Raw genomic sequence first — 22,639 nt, 5'->3', positions numbered from 1 at the left:
GGACATACCGCACGAAACAAAGCCGGACTGTCCCGCTAGCTTGAAATTACAAGCGCGGAAGGGCAAGTTTGAAACACGACTGTGTTTCTCGGCAGCTGCTAAGTTTCACACACTTTGGAGCTTCGAGTAAGTTACGCTTCGAGTAAGTTACGCTTCGAGTAAGTTATAAATTTTGCGGTGACTTGCTTCGTGGCTAAAATAGAAGTCGCGTTGGTTTTGTGAGAGTCTTAAATGTGCTCTTTTGCCAGCTCAAATCTTAACAGGATACCATTGCACACTGTGCTGTAGAATAGAGCTTTGCAACGTTGACGTTTCAGCTACTGTAGCGATTTCCATAGCGACGACAGGCTATTCGCCGAGTGGGCGACTTTGAAGCAGCAGCTACAAGCATATTTCCTGGATATTTACGGCTTATTTTTGGCACGGCACCACCCGCAACCATAGCGGAGATTACAAGCTTTCTGATGACTGCGAAGTAAAGCCGATCCAAATAGCTTTATGATGGCTGCTGTGCGCTTACAGCTGTGTGCTTACTTTTGAAGGACGGCGAATCACGAATTTCCTGCCACAAACATCGAAACCTTCAAGTATAGGCGCAGTTACAGGTAGTTATAGCACCGATGCGCGGCTTTCTCTCTTCCTCCGTCTCCACTAGCGCTGGAAGCTACGCAGGAGGATCGCAAGAGAGCAAAGCCCAGCCCAAAAGTTTGGCATTTTTGTGCTTTTTCTTTAGTTACGACTGTACCGCCATTTCCAGCGTGCTCGTTGCTCTCTCGACACGAGCTGGGTGTTCGAGCGGCCTCACGTCGCCACACCTCCGGAGCTGCGTCACCCACAAAGACCGATCAGAGCACGCAGGTTTTCAGCGGGTAAAGGGCTCGTCACGGCACCCCGTGATACGGTACGCAGCACGCCGGTTTGATCTCCGATGTCACTCGCAGTAGGCGTAGCTACGTGCAACTATCGCGTGTAGACCGGAAGTACAAAGACGAAATTCTCTCTGTCATTTTTTTTTTGAGGCGGCAGACATACATATTTTGCAGTTATGTAACACTGAGTTAGCAACAATAGTAGTGCTGAGAATGTGGCCGCAATTACGAAATCTGCCAATACTGATTGGTTGGCTGCTTGGCTGCTTGTGACGTAGCTACTGACAGCATTGCGAAGGAGAGAGCAAGGGCTTTTAACTGTTTTCACACCAGATTGGGAATTTCCTACTACATGTAGGGGAATAATATTTAGCTTACATGTTCACAGAAGCCTCGTCTACACATCGGCTACGTTTTCTTACTGTGTTCAAAAAGTGTTTCAGTGCCCCTTTAACGGCCGGATCACATGGAATGAAGCTGACGTTGTAACAGAGCGCATCGCTACGCCGTAAAGACTACAGAAATGCTGCTTTCGTAGTGTAAGAATTTAGCGATGCCTGCTTTGTGATGCACTGAAAGATCGGTTTGACTACTAACATCATCCTTCTTCCATAGATTGTCGGGAGACCTTGTTCTGGCAGCGAAAAGTTTGCATAATGGTCGTATGTGAAACGTGGCGCGATTTTTTTTCACCTTGATTTTATATGCAGAATGAATACGAGGAGATGGCAGAGCAGTGTTCGCGCTTTGCGGCTGCCATCCTAGGCGCCTGCAAAAACACTGAGGAAGTGGAGACGGTGCTCTCGCAGCCGGAGGGTTTCCCAACAAACAGACCTTTCCGTTTTCCACGGCTCTCTTTGGCGATTCTTCTGGACCAGAAGAACGTGAGTGTGCGAGCATACTTCAGTGCTTTGCGACAATCTCGAAAATGTTGACCACAACCAGCATATCATATGAGAGGAGTAGCCGGTGCCACATACACGCACGAAGCTCTCCAGTTAACAATAATAACAATAAAAAAAGAAACTTGCCTACGGCGGCCAACACATCTTCTGGCAGGTGGGGCACCAGGAACTGCATATTAAGTGCAAAGCTCTAGTATGTATTTCGCACGGGCTTCGAACAGAAAGAAATACGTATGATGTATTTCATTAACACACGTGTAGCGCATAGGTAATACCTGCGTATATCGCTTCCATGTGGGATAGTGGCAGTAATTAAAATGCCTTCTGATAAGGCACTGTTCAGCAAGCTTATGGTCTTCTGATGTAAGTACAACAAAAAAATGACAATGACAAAGTGACAATGCAATATCTTTGTTGAAACAGTCTCGTGTTCCTTCTAACATTTGTCAGGAGTTCACTTTCCACAATGCTGTCAAAAACACCCACGGTGATGTACTGAAGATATAATTGATTGATATTCAATTGTAATTTTATTTGCATTATGCAAAGGAAACCACAACTGTCTGGAAATACTTGAGGCCCGTATATGACACTCTACTACTGGTACACAAAAAAAGCTTATTGAATATGCTCAGTGAGAGAGCGAGAAAGCATAAGTAGGAAAAGCAGGGAGACGAGCATCCGGTTTTCAATGCTGCATTGGGTGTAAAAGTTACGAACAAGGAGGATGAGGTGTCTCAGAAAGGCTGGCCAACGTTTCGATGGGAGGACCTATCATCGTCAAAGGCGGCCTTGTCATTCGAAGACAGGTCCTCCTATTTGAACGTCGGCCAGCCTTTTGGAGGCACCTTATCGCTGCTTGTGTGTTTTATACCACTGTGTGCTACTCAATCTGTCGGCCCCATTATTGATTTTACACTGGGTGTAAGCAAAATATAAAATCAAAATAAGAAAAGATAATGGGAGAACGATCACTGCGCTCGCACAGTAGGGCTATTCAATAAGTGGCAACGTAGTGATTACGTCCATTTCGTCTGCCGCTGAAGTGATGATTGGCTGAGGGCGCCTGTCTCCTCCTGACACCTACCCCAGCCCAGCCAATCCGAACTTCTGCAGCAGACGAAATGGACATGTCGAATAGGTGGACACTTGCAGAATAGCCCCCCCCCCCCCCCCCCGGGCTACAATCGGTCATATGGATAGGGGCTCCTAAAAAATTACAGAAGCGCACGAATAGTGTTTTGAGCCATACACAGATGGCGACAGCGTCCCAAAATTTTTGCTGCAGGTTCCCGAAACAGCAACAAAAATTTGCCACGCTACCTAGCGGAAGGCTCCAGAAAAACTGCATTGACCTGGTGTGGTTAGCATGTGCCAAGTGCGCAATAAATGCGAGTCTTTCATTCCGCCTCAATTTGTAAAGCGACTGCCACTGAGTATGCGTACTGCGACCTCGGGCTCGGTGGCAGAACGGTGCATCAATTGCATTAGGCTTTCACCCCTAAAGCCCTTAATACCGTTCCTTAATGAAAGTGACATTGTATCTATGTATTCGCCATTAGAATATCCTTGTCCCTTCTTACTAAAATTTATATTGTATGTGTATAAACGCTTAGTATGTATCTGTGCGTGTTTACTCATTTCTTTGTTCTGTAATACTCGAAAAACATAGTTCACTCTGTTGTGTGGATCTGCAGCATTGCCGAATTTAATTGTGAATTGAAAAAATACCTTTGAGTACAGATTGTGCCGTTTGGTTGCAGTTATAATAATAATAATAATAATAATAATAATAATAATAATAATAATAATAATAATAATAATAATAATAACAATAATAATAATAATAATAATAATAATAATAATAATAATAATATATATATTATTATTATTATTATTATTATTATTATTATTATTATTATTATTATTATTATTATTATTATTATTTAAGCACGTTTAGAAATTGCACTACGTTGCCGAAATCCTTTGTATGTTACCTCATCATTCTTTCATCGAAATAAAATTTTGGAGTTTTACGCGCCAAGATGAAGATATGATTATGAGGCACGTCGTAGTGGGGGACCCCGGAATGATTTTGACCACGTGAAGTTCTTTAACGCGTGCCTATATTTTAGTACACTGGCATTTTTTTCTCATTCTGATCGCTATGAAAATGCGGCTGCAGCGGCCTGCACAGAAACAGGCGATGACGATGCTTTATTGGCATCCCATTGGAACGGGCGGTGACAAATAGTCACCTAGTCTGCTTGAGTTACTCAGGTATGCTATACCTGATAGCTTAGGTCATCGTACTTAGCACAATAACTCAAGAATGGTGCTAAGCACGATCTCGTGCTTAGCAGCACTACGCCACAGCCGCCAAGCCACCATAGCTGGTAATCTCCTTTGATCATTGGGCAACTTAGTGCTTGTTGATAAGCCGGCGATACAATAGTTGCCAATATGTCCAATTTCTTCCAAATAAATCACTCACGCTGCAATTACTCAGTGGTCGTAAAGTCAGCGGTGGCCACATTAAAGACTACATACTTACGAAGCAGCGTGAACCGAAGTTACAGCAATTGTGGTAGTGATGACAATATATTGTGTGTCTGCGCACTCTAGAAAGTGAGATTTGAATATTGTGCATAGTGGAATATGGTAAACTCAGCTTTTCTTAAACGTTAATGCCGCTAAACAGTCTAACAAGATGCTATTTTATGTTGTACTATCTGTAGTTGCTATATACACTGGTTTATCGTACGCAAGATACATAATAATAATAATAGTAATAATAATATTTATCTAATAATAATAATCAAAAAGTTATTGTTACGTTTTCTATGGAGATAAATATATGGTTAAAGAATAACCTGGGTCCATAGCCGACTACGTTAGTGAGGGGCACATTACAAAAAGGCTATTATCCTTCATTTTATGTTCACTTTCCTGTCGTTTCCCATACTTTTACTCTTGCCTGTGAAGCATGCCAGAAAAAAAGTTATTGCTCTTTGGCTAACCTCTCTAAGCTTCTGTAGATTAGGGACTTACTGTCTCATTTCTTGCCCAATGCAAGCAGACGGTCATATGTTCTGCACCGCATGCTTTGCTTCTTTTCCAGTTCGTCGGACACGCGAACTGCCAGCAGGTGCTGCGTTCTCTGTGGTACAAGGGTCTGCCAGGATGGCCCGCATGGTCCACAGCTCGCAAGGCTGCTCACGTCGCTGGCCAAGCACTGGCAACACCCTTCCTGGGCATCGCTTACATCTTCACCCCAGAACCTATGCGGGTGTTGAAGCCATTGCGGGTGCCCCTGAACCGCTTTGTCCACAGCTGCACCTCGTACGCGACGTTCCTAGTCCTTCTTACAATATCGCTCTTCTACGGCCGGCGGGACAGCTTCAAGCTGCGTGTGCTCTGGTCCGAGATCCTCGTCGGCGTTTGGATTGTGGGCTACGTGTGGGAGCTGGCGCTCAGCGCCTGGGCGCTGGGTCCCCGCGTATTTCTCAGCTCCTGGTGGGCCGTGTACGACGTCTGCATGTTCGGCCTGTTCCTCGTGGCCGAGATACTCTGGTTCATTGTGTTCGTCTCGGCCCGCACACTCCAGGAGAGCATTGACCGCTCCCAGTGGCCGTGGTACCATCCGTACCTCATCGGTGAGTCGGACCTTCGCTTCGCTGCTAGAGTTCATGCCTGGTGCATATTCAACTGTGGGCTTATCGCATACCTAAGTATGTACTATCAAATACGAATATAAGCCTATCCCATGCCTTTGAAACTTACCGTGACAGGCTAACTCCAGAAAACAGATTCCCAGGTGTCACACGAGCTTTACCTGTCACATTGAGATTACCTCTTTATACAATATGTTGCATGCTCCTTATCTAAGCAAGGTTGTGCTAGTTGGTGAGTCATTCTCAATATGCTTGCAGCGCAAATCCAAATGAAGACAGAGACAAGAAACGACAAGGACAACGTGGAGTTCCAAGTCACTGTATTCGCACAAGGAACACTTATATAGGATGGTGCAATGAAGAAAAATTATGGGGTTCTACGTGCCAAAACCATGATGTGATTAAGAGGCACGCCATAAACGGGCACTCCGGAAATTGGGACCACTTGGGGTTCTTGAACGTGCACCTAAATCTAAGTACTCGGGTGTTTTCGCATTCGCCCCCATCGAAATGCGGCCGCCGTGAACGGGATTCGATCCCGCGACCTCGTGCTCAGTAGCCCAACACCATAGCCACTGAGCAACTAAGGCGGGTGCAATGAAAACACCAAAATGAAAAGTAAAAGCAGTACAGAAGCATCGTTTTCGACTAATTACACCACACGGAGCCGCTGCTGCTCCTACGTCATACCAATGGCGCGTGTTATTATCAAGTAATGTAACACTTTATTGAAGAGAGCAATTGACGACACACTTGTACATATACTGCCATCCCGGCAGCTTGCATTATTTATCTGGTGGTTCTTGTACCAATGTTGCCTACAGTTAGCCTACTGCTTTACATAAGAAATCATACCTCTTAACGGCCAAGTTAAAAGGTATACAACTTCACGTTGGCGTGAAGTTGTATGTAAAGTGGGCAGTTGCCCACTTTACATACAAGCGCTAGGTTTTAATGTTTACGGCTTTTATGTTCTTTTGCGTATGCTTCACAAGACAATTGTGCGAAGTTGATGAAAGATGGTTGCTAGAAACCGCCAGAGGATTGTCTGAGTCTGCAGTCTCTACAAAGCTTCATGCCTGTTGAAAACTAGCAGGTCTTGCAAAAAAGCGACACTACCTCGGTATATTCATCATCAGCCTATATTAATGTCGACTGCAGGACGAAGAATTCTCCCTGCGATCTCCAATTACCCTTGTCTTGCGCTAGCTGATTTCAACTTGCGCGTATACAAATTTCCTAACTTCACCACCCCACCAAGTTTTCTGTCTTCCTCGACTGCGTTTCGCTTCTCTTGGTATCCATTCTGTAACTCTAATGGTCCACCGGTTGTACATCCTATGCATTACGTGGCCTGCCTAGCGCAATTGCTTCCTCATAATGTCAACTAGAACATCGGCTATACCCGTTTGCTCTCTGATCCACACCGCTCTCTTCCCGTTTCTTAACATTAGGCCTAACATTTTCCGTTCCATCGCTCTTTGTGCACTCTTCAACTTGTTCTCAAGATTATTTGTTAATCTACAAGTTTCTGCGTCATATGTTAGCACCGGTAGAATGCAATGATTGTACACTTTTCAACGACAACGGTAACCTCCCAGTCAGCATTTGGTAATGCCTGCTGTATGCACTCCAACCCGATTTCCTTTCATGATAATTAATTTCCTTTTCGTGATCAGGGTACCCTGTGAGTAATTGACCTATATAAAGTTATTCTTTAGAAACTCTGGAGGCTGGCTGGCGATCCTGAATTCTTGTTCCCTTGTCATGCTATTGAACATTATCTTTATCTTCTGCACATTCATGCAGAAGACAAATGCCTGTACGCCATAGCCACTCTTACAATTTCTCGATTAAAGTCCTCAATCATTTGTTGTAATTCTTCTCATTGATGCTGAATAGGACAATGTTATCTGCAAACCGAAGGTTGCTGAGATACTCGCCGTTGATCCTCATTCCTAAGTCTAAGAGCTTGAATACTTCTTCTAAGCATGCAGTGAATTGCATTGGGTGTCTCCTTGCCTTAGCCCTTTCTTGATAGCTAACTTTCTACTTTTCTTGTCGAGAACCAAGGTAGCTGTGGAATCCTTGTAGATATTTGCGAAGATATCTGCCTCGGTGTATTACAACGCCCTAAATTCGCTTTCGATCAAGCTGAAAATCACGTGCGAAATACACTCAGCGACAATACGTCACGCATGAGCCTGATGTTCGATTAACTCAGTCACGTGAGGTTGAGTCGTACATGAGTGTTCTTCGGGCCAGAGGTAATTGCGTTCTTGTTCTTTTATGCATGGCAACTGCTTCAATAGAAAGTACGATATTTAATTAAAAACGCATGGCCGTACGAGTAGAGTCGCTGCCTTATTGGTGCTTGCAGGGGAAAGAGCGACGGGTAGCAAAATTGCAGGTGCAATTTCGAATATGCTCACTTTAAAACCGCAGATCATTGTAAGTACACATGACATATGCAATGTAGGCGCATGCGGTTTCTGGGCATTCGTTCATGCTGGCACTTGTACATCGTCATTGGCAGCCTGGAAAGCAGTGGTAGCGAGCATAGAGCATAGGTTATTTTAATGCAGGAGTGTCATAACTAAAATAGGGCTTTCGTTACAGGGCGCGCACTGTTAGTGCCACTCTAGGATTTCAGAATAAGTTGCTACGAAAGTGAACGCGCAAATATTGTGTAAGATAACTATTTCGAGCGTTGGGCTAGTTGGCGCTGCATAATCGATGTTTCCCAGCGAATTAGGCGAGAACGACAGAAAAGGACACACAGAGCTCTGTGTCTCATGCTCGGTGCTTTCGGACAGAACTTGCAAAATTGTTACTGATGTCAATCATGCAGGTTGTTTGAAGTGTTTGTAGGAAATTTCTTTTGAGGATGTTGTTAAGTCTGCGAGCGTCAACACCACCTAACCGATATAAACGTTTGTAGTACTGAATACACTTAAATGATTCTGGCATGACGCCAAAAGCTGAGGTGGGTTCCAAGTTTTTGCTGTTGTTTAGACAGATTGTTATTTACCATGAAAAATGTACAAGTGGCGCTATTCGAAGCAGACGCTAGGTCAAGCTGCCAGATGGAGAGAATGGTTTGTCGCGTTTCTCGTCCTATGAAATGTATTTGTACTGAGCCTAATAGCATCGATGATGTGAGGGACGATCTGAAGTAAACGTTTTCTGCTTTTTTCTTGGACAAATAAGATAACCGCAACATTATCGTGCTCACAGGTTCTGTGACATACACTTTGTTTTGTGCACGCAGGCGAGTCCCTGTACGCCATAGCCACAGTGCTGGCCTTTTGTCGGCTGCTGCTGTGGTGTCAGATCCTGCAGATGTTCGGGCCTCTCACAGTGTCGCTGCTCTACATGCTTCGCGATGTAGTGCGTTTCATGCTGCTACTGGGAATCGTATACTTCGGCTTCGCCGTCGGAATCAGCTCCATCTACAAGAATTACGCCGGAAATGAGGCCACGCTCTCCAACGGCACCACACTGCACCAGCCGCCGAACTTCACAAGGTACTTTGTTTCGGGCCATTGATATTAATTGCAGAGCAGGCTCGGATGACTGCCTGCTACCAACTCGCGCTTTTATTGCAAATTTCGTTCTTGGGATACTTCACCCACTTCCCGGTATATATTCCGTTATATATATATATATATATATATATATATATATATATATATATATATATGAGCGTTCCCATTTCTCGCAAACATGAGCCACCGGGTACGTGCCGCTCATCAATGAACCACTTTGACGCCAACGTGGGTCTATGAATCTGGGCCACTGGCAGTGCTGCCAACGTTAATAAAATGACCCTATATGTAGAGGAATTTACTCCTTGTATAGAAAAAGTTGTCGCAGTTTCACCTGAAAGGCGAAGCATCAATTGCGATAGCAAATTTGCAGAGAGCTATACGGAGTAATGATATTAGCTTTATCAGCTGTATAAACTTGGACATGCAGCAGCACCGGCAACACGCAGAACTATTGTCTACGCCGTTGGCGTTTTGCCCGCGTTCGCTCAAAATGCGTGTGGCGTTGGTGACTGTTGCCGGAGCCTCTGATATAAATAGGCACTTGGTGCCGCAGCTAAACGTCGCCTCCCTTCCCTTCCCCCCCCCCTCCCCCACGGCCTCTCGCGCGTCGGAAGAAGGCGCGTTTGCTCTACATATATGGTGATTTTAAAGGAGGAAAGAGACGCCTACTTCTGCAACCCTTAAGCGAGCACGGCGCAGAACGCGCGTTTGTTCTCCGCCGTGCGTTCACTCCCCGTGAAAGCGCGCGCCCCTCGCGCCCTTTCACTCGCACATAGAGCGTTCGGCGCGCGGCAACGATTTCATCTCCATTGACGTCATACGGAACCTCACGGCGACGGCGACGCCGACGGCAGAAATCTGCTTTTGAGTGTCCATATAATTGCTATCGCAATAAAACATGTAATAATCTAGGAAAACTTGGAGGGAAGAAAAAAAAAACAGGGAGGGACGTAAAACTCGGGAACGCGAGAAGCCATTGCTGCGACACCGCAATGAGCGATACGTGGAACTAATGGCGTGACGGCGTGTTCTCATTTCAGCCACAGTGAACTACATTTATATGAGCATCCAAAGTTTGTCGTATGGTCGTACTGCAGCGCGGTGATCCCATCTCTCCAAAGAAACGACGGGGTGTGGATGCCATGGGGTCATTAAAGGAGCACTGCTGCTGCGGTATTGCCGTTTGTACTCCTAGCTATGCTCTCGATTTCTGTGCACTTTACTTGTAATACTTACCTGTTACTGGCGAATGAAAAGTTATGCTGTACTAGCAAATGAAGCAAGCCCAAGTCAACTTTGGAGTAAGCGGACGCGTGTACACCAAGTGCCCAGTGCGACATGGCGGTGGCCGCGCTGCGTGGCCGACCATCCCCGCGTCAACTAAACTTTGCCTCTACCTTGGACGTAGTCACAGTAGTCATGCGTTTAGGCGAGTTTGGGTATGGAGGAAAGAAAAATGGCCGCGTACCTTCGTGTTTCGCTGCAAATAACGTGTAAAGCGCAAACAGGGCGGTACTTTGTCAGTACACGGCATGTAAGAAACATTCATTGCGAGAATATTGGGTTGGTGTCGCAAATTGGCACACTGTTCCGACTGTTTTAGCACTGTTACAGTCTGGATGGGCCCGGGGCCCATCTTCCTTACAAATCGAACAAAGTTCTGTGTCAAACTCGGCACTTCGGTGTTGTCCAAATTTGTTTTACGTGTGGAGCGAAGTACAAACGTGCTGCCGTCTTCAGTGAATTTGACTCCAAGTAGCATACTGTGTTTTAGTTTTATTATTTTATATTTCAAAACGAACTTATAGACAAACAAATTCCCCGCCCTGTGGGAATCGATGTTATGCGAAGCAGTGTGCGGGGAGCCTACAAAGTTAACGAAGCGACCGTGAGAGCACGAAGACCTACATCATGACCTACATCACACGCATGTCATGGCATCATGTCATGACGTATTATTTATGTTCGTCATACACTCTTGTTATATTATGCCAATTTTGGTACATACCAAGGTAACGAAACGACCATGAGAGCATGAAGACGCAGGCGGCTAGATAGATAGATAGATAGATAGATAGATGGATGGATGGATGGATGGATGGATGGATGGAGGGATGGATGGATGGATGGATGGGTAGATAGATAGATAGATAGATAGATAGATAGATAGATAGATAGATACGCTCAAAGTGGCAAATGATCGCCAAGAAATGCTTCGCATATAACAATAACTATTTAACGTGCAGGTTATTTAAATAAGCGAATCAAATATTTATCTTTAAAAAATTTATACCACACACTTTACCGCACCATGCAAAAATGTGGGGAAGTCAAGGGAAGTTCGAGATAGAGAAATAATGGCTTCGGAGGTAGGCAGCACTGACCACTGGTAATGTGCATTGCATCAATGACAAGCGAAAATCACTTGAAATTTACCTTGTGCTAGTGGAATCGAACCTGCGTCATATACCATGTGTCCCATTTCACTTGGACCAAGAAAAAAAAGAATCAAGAGCTCTAGAGAACTCGTACCGACTGTATAGTAGCGGCAGTCGTGTGTACTTGGAGCCAGTATTTTTTCATCACGAAGTGTAATTAGTTATTTGCTTTTAATCATTGAACTTTTTAATAATTGTTTGAATCGCAAACATGTTAATAACGAAGTTGGAAAGCACCTCAAATATCCTGCGAATCAAGCATTTATTTCGTGCAGAATTGTGCCTAGTTGTTATTTCCAGCCTCTAGAATCTGTAAAGGAATATGTTTATCTAGGTCAATTACTCACAGGGGACCCTGATCATGAGAAAGAAATTTACAGAAGAATAAAATTAGGTTGGAGTGCATACGGCAGGCATTGCCAAATCCTGACTGGGAGCTTACCACTGTCGTTGAAAAGAAAAGTGTACAATCATTGCATTCTACCGGTGCTAACATACGGGGCAGAAACTTGGAGGTTAACAAAGAAGCTCGAGAACAAGTTAAGGACCGCACAAAGAGCAATGGAACGAAAAGTCTTAGGAGTAACGTTAAGAGACAGGAAGAGAGCGGTGTGGATCAGAGAACAAACGGGGGTAGACGATATTCTAGTTGACATTAAGCGGAAGAAATGGAGCTGGGCAGGCCATGTAATGCGTAGGATGGATAACCGGTGGACCATTAGGGTTACAGAATGGATACCAAGAGAAGGGAAGCGCAGTCGAGGACGGCAGAAAGTCAGGTGGGATGATGAGGTTAGGAAATTCGCAGGCGCAAGTTGGAATACGCTAGCGCAAGACAGGGGTAATTGGAGATCGCAGGCAGAGGCCTTCGTCCTGCAGTGGACATAAATATAGGCTGATGATGATGATGATGATGATGATGGTTATTTCCAACACAAAACAAAAGCCCGCGAAATACGCGATACATTAGATGCCCACTCGCACGCCGCTACTAAAGCGCCTCCAAGCAACCTTTGAAAGATATACGGCTGCATTCGGTTATCGCCGCATCGTACAAGGCTTCATCATGTAAGGTGGCTCGAGAGGTTTCGTGACCTAACTAGCGTGGTGCGATAAGCGTCAGCATCTGCGGACGCAAGAATATTGTGCTCGACCATGAGGCGCTCGGGATAGCTTTAAAGTTCGCGTCTCATGAAAAAAAGCTACAAAATAAATTCAACCAATGTTAAAAAAAAAGTCACACGCCTGCGCAGGACACGCGGCACCGTCCCAACGTAAGCTGGCGGAGCGGCTCAAAAGTAGCTCCAATTTCGGCACCACGCACATCAGGGTCTTCGCGGCAGTCTCTTCGCCTCGTTTTGACGAGAACGATCTGAACTGTCCGCCCGACGTTGATGGCGAGCTGCGGCTTGTAATGCTCTCTGCACAACAGTCTGCTGAGCCCGATTATGCCTGGTTGTAGCGACGCACGTAGCTGTACGTTTGCAGGCACCTTAACCAGATGGCGCCACCATACTGGCGGAGGTTCGGGATCGCGTTGATTGCGCGCCTCGTCTGAGTCGCATCTCGTCGGCTGCGTCTGCGCGCCTGACTAGGGCGCGATTACGGCGCATTTTAGCGCGATAACATTAAGGGCCCCGCGTCCCAAAAAATCCAAGTGTCGGCGTCGGCGTTGATGTCGGCGTCCATGGCTGAGAAAATCATCGACAATCACCCCGACCGCGCAGGCCCTCCACGTGGTGCAAGGTATTGGCGAAAAAAAAATCTCGCAAAGTGAAATCCACCAGAAAATTTTGGCGACGGATTGTTTACCATTCCACGTCGGATTGTAAATTGAATGTACGAGAAAACATACGTCTGTTACGAGGAAACTCAAACATAAACCCATTTTCCAGCATTTCTACCAGACCTACAGCAGGGCGCTCGAGTAGTTTACTTGCAAAAATGATATCCAGATGGCGCTCGTATCCTCTGCAGATCAAATTGGGACTTTGCCTGCCGAATGCGTTATGAACACGCGCACTCGTCGGGGCAACCGCAAACAATTATTAAAGTAATAAGAAAAGGTGCTAGGGCCTTCACATTTTCATATAACACCACTTACATTCCCCAGGAAAAACGTCTTCCCAGCAGTGCATTTCTCTTTAAAAGTGAAGCCGACTTTGGGGGATTGGTGTAAGCTTGGTCTTTGTAAGCTGGCTTCCCCACGTTCTGCGTTGCCGTGAAGGTCACTGAAATAAAAATGCGATGTGAACGAGACCCAATAACGCTATCGCGTTCCACTCTTAAATGCGAAACTTAAGCGTCCTCGAATTTTTTCCGCTACCTGATAGCAAGCGCTTGCGTGGCTTAGTGGTAGAGCATCTGTATAGTGCATAGAGTATTGGCAAGTGTGCCGAGCACCCTCCCTTTACAATGGGGGAGCGTGGCGCCATCTGCAATGAATGCCCACATGGGCGGCAGGGGTCACAGCCGTGTAGGTGGGCATAGAGTAACATATACAAGGATAAAAGAGGACACTTCCATAGGCCCCTGCGAGTGATGCGGGTTAGCAGCGCACCTAGCGAGTGTGTGGAATCTACACTAACTCAGAGATTGGGACCGCAGGAAAACTAATCTCGAAGGATATATTCTGGCGATTAGAAAAAAAACAATGCCTCCAAGATCACTTCCGTTCGAGTGCTCGTCCCGTAGGCTATATTTTGATTTCTTAATGCGTTGCTTCCATGCATCGAGTAGCTTCGTGTAAGCTGTATCGCCAGAGCAGCAAGCACTCGATGCCACTGCCTGTTTATGCAGACATTTCAAATAAACATGACAAGTGCTGGAAAAGACGAAACTTTATTTTCAAGTAACATTCTCAGTAAGCAGATGCATACAGTTTTTTTTCGCAGCGTTCGATTAACGCAAGCACAAAAAAAATGGGTGCAGTGCACAATGCAAGACATGGCCATATACAGCTGCCATATGTTGAGAATAAATTTCACAGAAGGAATAAACAGGCGATATTATGAAAAACTAAACAAAACAGTAAAACTGCAGCATTAAAGAGGAAAACAACGCTTGTCTTTTGAAGCCTAACCTTAATAATAAGTAGTAGTTTCGGGCTGCATAGCAAACAAGAAATGAAGGCTGCTCACTACAGTTGTCAGCCAAGCACGCACAGCTACCGATACGATAATGCATGACGCAAGCAACAGGTATGCGGCTATGCTGTATACATATCTATAACTCAATTTAAAAGCAACGTCTTGCCCAGATGGAATTGATACCATCATCACAGAAACTGTAGTTTGCTTATTTGCCATTCCAATCAAAACACAGCAGTTTCAGATATCGCACAGCAGCAACCTGGCAGCTTTACCTTAGCTCGCACTGACAGTGCACTGGGAGGTTACGACACTCTTGGTTGCTTCTGCCCGGGAGCTTTTATTTCCACCACATACAAGTAGATCGCTACGGAAGCAAGCCCAAGCACAGTGAAAAACAAATCATATTTCCTCCTCCCCCCTTAACCCTTTCATACGCCACTGTTCAGAATCATAAAACTGCACACTTGCAGAAACGAGTAAGAATTTTCAATTTTTTGTGAGTTTTGTCAAGTTTACAGAACGTGGACGCCACACAAAAACTCTACAGGAATATCACATATGAGAACATCAACTATTTTGTGTATAGAAAGCTTGAAAAGCACTTATCCAGCCAGCTGAAAATTGTGCCTGGTGCATTACCTGAAAAAAAGTGTTGGTTATGTCTTGTGTCTCGCCTTCGCACAAATTTTATCCTACGTACTTCACATCGCCCATTCGCCTGAAGCGTCACATGCGCTCACCGCAGCTAAAGAAAAGGAACCTTCAGTGCCATGGATGTGCTATTGAGGCAGGAGTGTTTATTCAGAATACGTCGCAGCCACAACTTACAAACATTCTTCTCAATTCGCAAGTTCTGTCCAATTGCGCTCGTAACAAAAGCTTGAAGCAATCTGCGAACGCCACGAATAACGATCCTAAGCATAACTGCATTCTTTCACACAATTGCACACACATGCATTGAATTCAGACTAAGTGCCGACGTCGCGCAAATCCCGAGCTTTGAGAGCGAGAAGCGCAAGCCATGCGCCAGCAGAGGCAAGCTAACCCCGATCTTCGGGAACAAGAGGCCGAGCAGAGACATCCTTCAAGTCTAGCAAAACGATAGCCCAAAACCCAATGACAACGAAGCTCCAGTCTAGCAAAACGAAGACAACGAGACAAAAGACTTTAATGAAAATCGCGCAAAACACGAGGTCACAGTTGAGAGAACGACCACCAGCTTCGCTATTTTCACAGATTTCACTGCGTGGAACTGACTTAACTTTTTTTTGCCCGAACAATCACTCTGCAGGCTTCTCCCTTTATCGGAGTCCCCTTGCATTATATCGCATTTGTTTGCTTTATGATGGCTGGGATTCCTCGCTGTATATAATATACAGGGTGTTCAAGCTAAAAGTAGCCAATGTTTTAAAAACGACGGAGTGTGCTAGGGGGCTCAAACAAACTCTGTGTTGTTGAGGATCGCGTGTCCTAGTCTGCGGTATTTTTTTTTGCAAAGTCAATTAATTAGTATAATCTAATTGCCTAACTTTTTAAATATTGGCTTCACGAAGAAGGTGCCAATACGAAAGTTGTATATCACATTTAAAAATGGCCGACTGAAGTGTTTGCAACTAAGTACCATTGATGGAGCTTCTTCTATTTGCCTTTTAAGAAAGCCCGCAAAAGACAAAAAAAAAAAACAACCGCGTAATACCGCCACTATTTCAGCGCTCCCTGACGATCGATCAAGAAACGAAATTCGTATATCAGTACAGCAGCGAGTCTCGAAAAAGGCATGCAAACAATGTCCTTTACTAGTCGGTTGTCTAGGGGCGGTAAAATAGTGGCGCGATCACGCGGTTTTTTTAAATGCGAAGCATTTCTTAGCGAACATTTGCTACTTTGACAGTATCTATCTACCTAGCCGCGTACGTCTTTGTGCTCTCATGGTCGTTTCGTTAACTTAGTATGTACCAAAATCGGCATACTATGACAAGTGTATATGACGCACATAAATGATATGTCATGACGTGAATGTCATGTAGCTCATGAAACATCCGCTTACGTCTTTGTGCTGTCGTGGTCGTTTTGTTAACTCGGTAGGTGCCAAATTTGGCATAGTTTGCCAGGAGTGTATGACGAACATAAGTGATAGGTCATGACATAAATGTCATGACATGCACGTCATGTAGTCTATGACAATGACGAAGCGAAAAAGATTAACACTAAAGAAACCCACTGAAGTGGGATTGGACGTGGGTACTTAGTGAAGGAAACACTAAAGGATGCTGTCATATATATATATATATATATATATATATATATATATATATATATATATATATGTGTGTGTGTGTGTGTGTGTGTGTGTGTGTGTGTGTGTGTGTGTGTGTGTGTGCGAACGAAAAGGTTACACATATCGCAAGAGCAGTAACAGCTTGTTGGAGAACACTTACATAATTCCTAAAAACGTTCCTACCAAAGCAAGAATGCTTCACATTACGTCGATGCCAGCTGGAGTTGTCTGCTTAATTTTATTGTGTCACGTGTTACCGTGTGCGAAAATCGGCGTGACAACAGAACGAACCCAGTCGGCCCACTTTTTAGCTCAGGAGCTGCTGTTTCGAATAATATTTCTTCCAGAATTCCTTTAAACACCAGAAAATATGCAGCTTACTCATGAAGTATTCATAACCTAAGACGTTGTTATGACATGAATATAGCGTTAATACAAACCCTTTTCGTTCAACTAACACCTGGGTACAAGTATGTGCAGCAAACATCCTCAATCTCAAAAACAAATTGTGAGGTCTTCCTGCAGGTGCGTTTCTGTGTACCAGCTCGAAGAACTCGGAAGGACCGAAAAACTATCTCAAGTGTAGGCTAGAGCATCAAGTAAGCTTAATGTATCAGCTTAAATTTAATTTTGTTTTTCTTTTCTTGTAATGCGTCTCTTCCAGGCGATAAGGTTGGTCGGTGTCCGCGTCATTCTACGCCAATGGAGAAGATCGAAAGAACAGACATATAAATCAATTGTTAGAAAAATATTGCCCCTGGTTGCTAAATAACTTCAGGGTAAATAAGTGATATGGGCAGTTGAGTGACACAATCACTGATAAGCGGCGCGGCTTAATGACGTGGCATGTTTCACACGCAGCCTCGGTCGTGCACTGAAGTACCTCTTCTGGGCTCTATATGAGCTGGGTACACCGGAGATCGCTGACATTGTTGTCTCCGGAGACGCGACACGACCGGGCGGCAGCATCGTGACGCACAACTTCACCGAGTTCGTCGGATACGCGCTCTGGGGCTTGTACCACATCGTGTCGGTCATCGTGCTACTCAACGTCCTCATCGCCATGATGACCGACAGCTTCCAGAGGGTTCAGGTGCGTGTTCACCGTTTGGTATGACTGTCGCACACAAAGTTATGTAGTACTGACAATGTGTTCTGCAAAATCCTTTATCGCGCATTGTTTACTATAAATGACATTAGCATTCTAAGGATAATTCGCGCACTTCCCGTTAACTATGTGTCTATCAGCATCTCTAACAGTATTACCACCAACACTGCTCACTGGGTCGTGTAAGGTATAATGGACAGAACATTGGGCTGCTGTGCTAAGATCTGGTTCGAAACTCACGTTGGTTCCACCTGGGTCCCTGGGCATGTGACATTGGGTCCGTACCGCTCATAAATGAAGCTATTTAACGCCATCTTGGGTCACTGGGTATGTACAGCTCTTTTGGTTGATAACAACTTTATTGATAGTCTCTTCAATCACAAAAACAAATAAATTCGAAAATCCTTTGCAATTTTTCTCCCTTGCACCGCGGAAATGAACCTGTGAACGCAGTACACGCGGACTTCGTCCTGTTCACTTATTCTTATTCGCTTACCAAGCGGAAACATTTTACTGGCCATAGTGCTGTTCACGCATGTCACAGGACTGTACTGAAGACTGTATTTAAAATATGCTGTTATGTTGACCAGCATTCATTGCACCTCTATACTTGTATTGTCATGCTCTTCCGTTACTCCTTTGTTCCACTTTTCCGATTCATCAGTGCGGAGTAGCAGGCTAGAGCTAATGGGCTCAGGCCAACCTCCTCTGCATTTCTACAAATAAAATTCCTCCTTTATTTATTGTGCTATGGAACCATATTTGCAACCTTGTTCATCTAAAAGAGATACCGATTGTACTCTCACGTTACTGGTAACAACATCTACTTTTTTTTGCTGTTCAGTCCAAAATTGTACATGATGACCTTTATTATGCAGAAATTCCTCCCTTTCTTGTTTCCTCTCATGTTGTGCATAAAGGAGTCCCGAACCAATATTTATCCAAGTCAAGAAATTGATATAATCTCGACTGGGTGAGGTGAGTCGTCACCGCAGGAATCAGGAGACGGCGATGAAGGCGAGCATTGTGATGATGAAAAATAGAAAAGATTGTATTCACTTCATTGGTACATGGTTTTGACTCTATCCGAGTCTCGAGCGGTTCTGATTAACACGGGGGCCAGGGCGGCCTTAAATAACCCCTCGTGGTCTTGTGGTAGCCGATGTCTCCTTCGGGGAACTTGTGGAAGTGTCAGTCCTCGGTCGTCTGGTTAAGTGAACGACCTCCTCTCCCTCGGGTCCTCTTTCTTGGCAGCTCGCCTTTTTCGTCTGCTCAAGTCGTAGAGGTGTGACGCTTTCTCGGGTATGAAGGGGATTATCTCATCACGGGAAAAACGCTCGGGCTTGTTTCCCACATTTGAGGGGTAGTTTCCAGGAAGATCACAACCGCCTCTTGGGGATGTAGACAATTGCCCGGACACGGGAACGTGCGCGGGTTGGGTTTCCCACATTTGAGAGGTACAGTTTCCAGGAAGATCACAACCACCTCTTGGGGATGTAGATAATTGCCCCGACCCGGAAACGTGTGGGGGTTTGGTTTCCCCCATTGACCTGTCGAATTCCTTGACGATCATAATAAAATGCACTTGACGTTAAAACAGATTTTTTCGGAAATAGTTTGCCGCAAAGACTGTTTCAATGCGTTCAGTAGAAGCGGGGTTATTGGCAATCAAATATCACCTTTGATCCCCTTCGCGGTGTTCCCGGCCCTTCATCAATGTCTTGCACTGTGAAGGTGACGGCGGAGCGGTGTCGTGCGCACAAGGCTCTGCCTCCTCAACGGAACGGTGGCGCGCAGTTCAAATTTGATTTTGGATATTCCCATAAACGCCGCTACTTCTGATTTTGGCGCCTAAGAGGCGCCAAACGCAGAGGATATCCCCTCAGCTGACGGTTAAATTCACGATGTGTCATCCCATTATTATACTACAGTGTAGTAGATAGTTACGCACGGCTATTCTCGCACCGAGTGAGACGAGAACCACCTTTTTTTAGCGCTTATCTCTAGGACAATTACATAACTGTCAAGGGTCGAGCAAACTTCAGCTTCATGTGAGTACAGTCAGCAGCTCGCACTGTATTCCTTTGGCGGAAGCAGAAGAGGGCTCCGGCTCCGCTATAGATGAGCAGGTTGCCAGCTTCTTTCATTACTGAATTACGCAATGAAACAGCTAACTCTACCTAGCTGTCCTAACAGCAGCAAACACTCACATTCTAGCGCTCCATTTCTATAATAAAGCGAAAATCTTTCTTCGAGCTCACGGCTATTCGCTTCTTTTGACTGACTAGCATCGTCGATGACGTCTACACAATTCATTTTCTTTCACCTTACCATGTATGCTGTGTATTTAAATATCCCACGAGATTATCACACTAACCCAAAGCGCCCACTGGTAACAATCTGTTACGCAGGGCAATGCCTATACGGAGTGGATCTTCGCCCGGTCGTCCCAGTGGATCTCGTACTTGGATATCAATGCTGGTGCACCACCTCCTCTCAACTTGTTTCCCACCGCAAGGTGCCTCCGCCTGTGCTACAAGTTGCCACTTTGCCAAAAAAGTAATGCGCAAGGGCATTCCATCATCCAGCCGGGTACGTCATTCTGGCCAATTCAATACCTCAAGGGCTCTGCTTGCTTTGCGATCGGGCTTGTATTGTATACAATCCAGTTGATTTTTTTAATTTGTAATACTTAAAACCTTTCGAGGATAGAGATAGTAGATGAGCAATAAGCATTAGATGAATTAAGTTAGTGGCTTGTTTATCCCGACCCCACTCGACACACGTGAAACTTAGGAAAGGGAGGTGAACGTGCACGAAGAGAGTATGTCTCCTGTCTATTCTTTAGCAAAATAATAAAAAAGTAAACTTTATTAAGACTTCATGAGAACTACATCACACGTGTTTTTCTGTCGAGCTAATTCGTTGACTTTAAGACTGAGTGCTTTCATTTCTGTAATCACATTCTGAGCGAGAGCGATAGCGCCAGCGATATAAAGCGAGATAAAACCTAAAGCTTCTTTCTTGTGCCTTTATGCGACCGCGTTTAGCTATTTTGACATCCTTCCTCTTGCACAGCACGATAGATATATCATTGGTTCAGAAACTTAGCACTGTAAATGGGCCGTACGGCTCACTTAATCGATGCTGCGCCTGATAATGATGTGCCCCGATAAGCTCTTGAGTGCAATACGGAAACTCGGGGAGATATAGTATCAGACGAAATGTGTTCACTTAGGATGGATAAGAGATGCTGACTGGGCTTACTTCGTCGCAACGTGTTGTCTACTGTGCGATGCCTTACGTTCATATTTCTTCTTGTAGAGGTCGTCTTGCTTTCACGACTGGGAGTTCGATGATCCCTGTGGCACGGGCCGGCGTCTTTCCTACCAGGTAAGTTGGAAGACTTATTAACGTGATGGTAATGCCTGCCTTAATTATGTAATGTAGATGACATCTCAAGCTCAGTGTGTGCGACTTGCCGAGTTTGTCACGAACAAGAATAAACCTAACGTTCTTCGAAGCAACATAAACCACAAGTACGAATTAAAGAGAATGGAAATCTCCAACCAAAATTTATCTTGAAATACCCGACGTTTCGGAGCCCGGCCGGCTCCTTCTTCAGGGGTGAGATGGCGTGAGGCGTAGCACTGCTTATATGCGTTTTTGGCGCTAGACAAGGAAAACTAGAACCAAAATTGGTTGGACTATTAGATATGGTTTGATCAAGTAATGTACGGTTTTTACTCAAACTGCGTCGTTATATATTATACGTGTTATCGTAAATGTTTTGATCTGGGCCTTTCTGCTGTGTTCCATGAAGTGTTTCTCTTATACTATGGTATGACGTGACAATGGTTACAGCAGGGTCATTACAAATAACAGCTGAAGAGAGCTTGGATTACGTCGTTACCTTTTCTTTTAATGTGTCGGGATAGTGTCCGCAAATATGCGCATAATGAGACAAGAAACATTAGGTATGTGCGAAGGACCACAGGTTATGACGGTATTTTAGTATAAAAGCGCCTCATGATTAGTCGCGCAGCACGTCTTGTGGGCTTTTGCAGGCTTCTTTCAGGTTTTGAAAAAAAAAAAAAACTTCTATCTAGCCCGCATTGAGTAACAGAAACCTGGACCGCGAATCTTGTAGGATGATCTACAGTTGTCTCAATGTCACTATTGGTCTCAATATAATGATTAAGTTATTACGCGTAATACAAAAATAGATGGCTGACTTGCCTTAAGCGACGGCAAACACCATGACAACATTACAACATAGTCAAATGCCACGCAGCGGGAGCAAACCACGGTATTGTTGTTGGCCGTCGCTTAAGGCAAGTCACCCATATATATATATATATATATATATATATAGGCCTGGAATACGACAGCCTGTTGAGACGTATGTGGCCAGCTGCATGCAGTGTCAGCACCACAAACGTCCATCTACTGGTCCAGCCGGTCTCGTGCAGCCGATCCCGCCTCCAAGCACGCCTTTCCAACAAGTGGGCATTGACTTCATGAGCCCTTTTCCAAAATCAGCCAAGAGAAATCGGTGGATAATTCTTTGCGTCGACTACCCCACACGCTACTGTGAGACGGCGGCCGTGCCCTCAGCATCTACCACTGACGTTGCAACGATCCTGCTGCAATATGTCATCCTGCGACATGGTCTGCCTCGCGTGATCATCAGCGACCGTGGACGACAATTCTCAGCAGATGTC

The 22,639-nt window shown here is 45.0% G+C and overlaps 1 protein-coding gene across 1 annotated transcript in view; it reads left to right on the top strand.

The window, feature by feature from the left end:
- LOC119445746 (short transient receptor potential channel 3) overlaps positions 1-22,639 on the top strand; it is a 58,854-nt gene that overhangs the window by 30,144 nt on the left and 6,071 nt on the right. The window contains exons 6-11 of the mRNA XM_037710033.2: positions 1,580-1,753; positions 4,896-5,430; positions 8,720-8,975; positions 17,669-17,900; positions 20,327-20,507; positions 21,240-21,308. Of these exons, the coding sequence (XP_037565961.1) occupies positions 1,580-1,753; positions 4,896-5,430; positions 8,720-8,975; positions 17,669-17,900; positions 20,327-20,507; positions 21,240-21,274 (1,413 nt within the window). The 3' untranslated portion in view covers positions 21,275-21,308. The remainder of the gene's footprint in view (positions 1-1,579; positions 1,754-4,895; positions 5,431-8,719; positions 8,976-17,668; positions 17,901-20,326; positions 20,508-21,239; positions 21,309-22,639) is intronic.

This window comes from Dermacentor silvarum, chromosome 3 (genome assembly GCF_013339745.2).
Source record: "Dermacentor silvarum isolate Dsil-2018 chromosome 3, BIME_Dsil_1.4, whole genome shotgun sequence".
Lineage (NCBI taxonomy): Eukaryota > Metazoa > Arthropoda > Arachnida > Ixodida > Ixodidae > Dermacentor > Dermacentor silvarum.
Note: the sequence above shows the minus strand (reverse complement) of the source record. Positions and strands in the feature narration are given on the sequence as shown.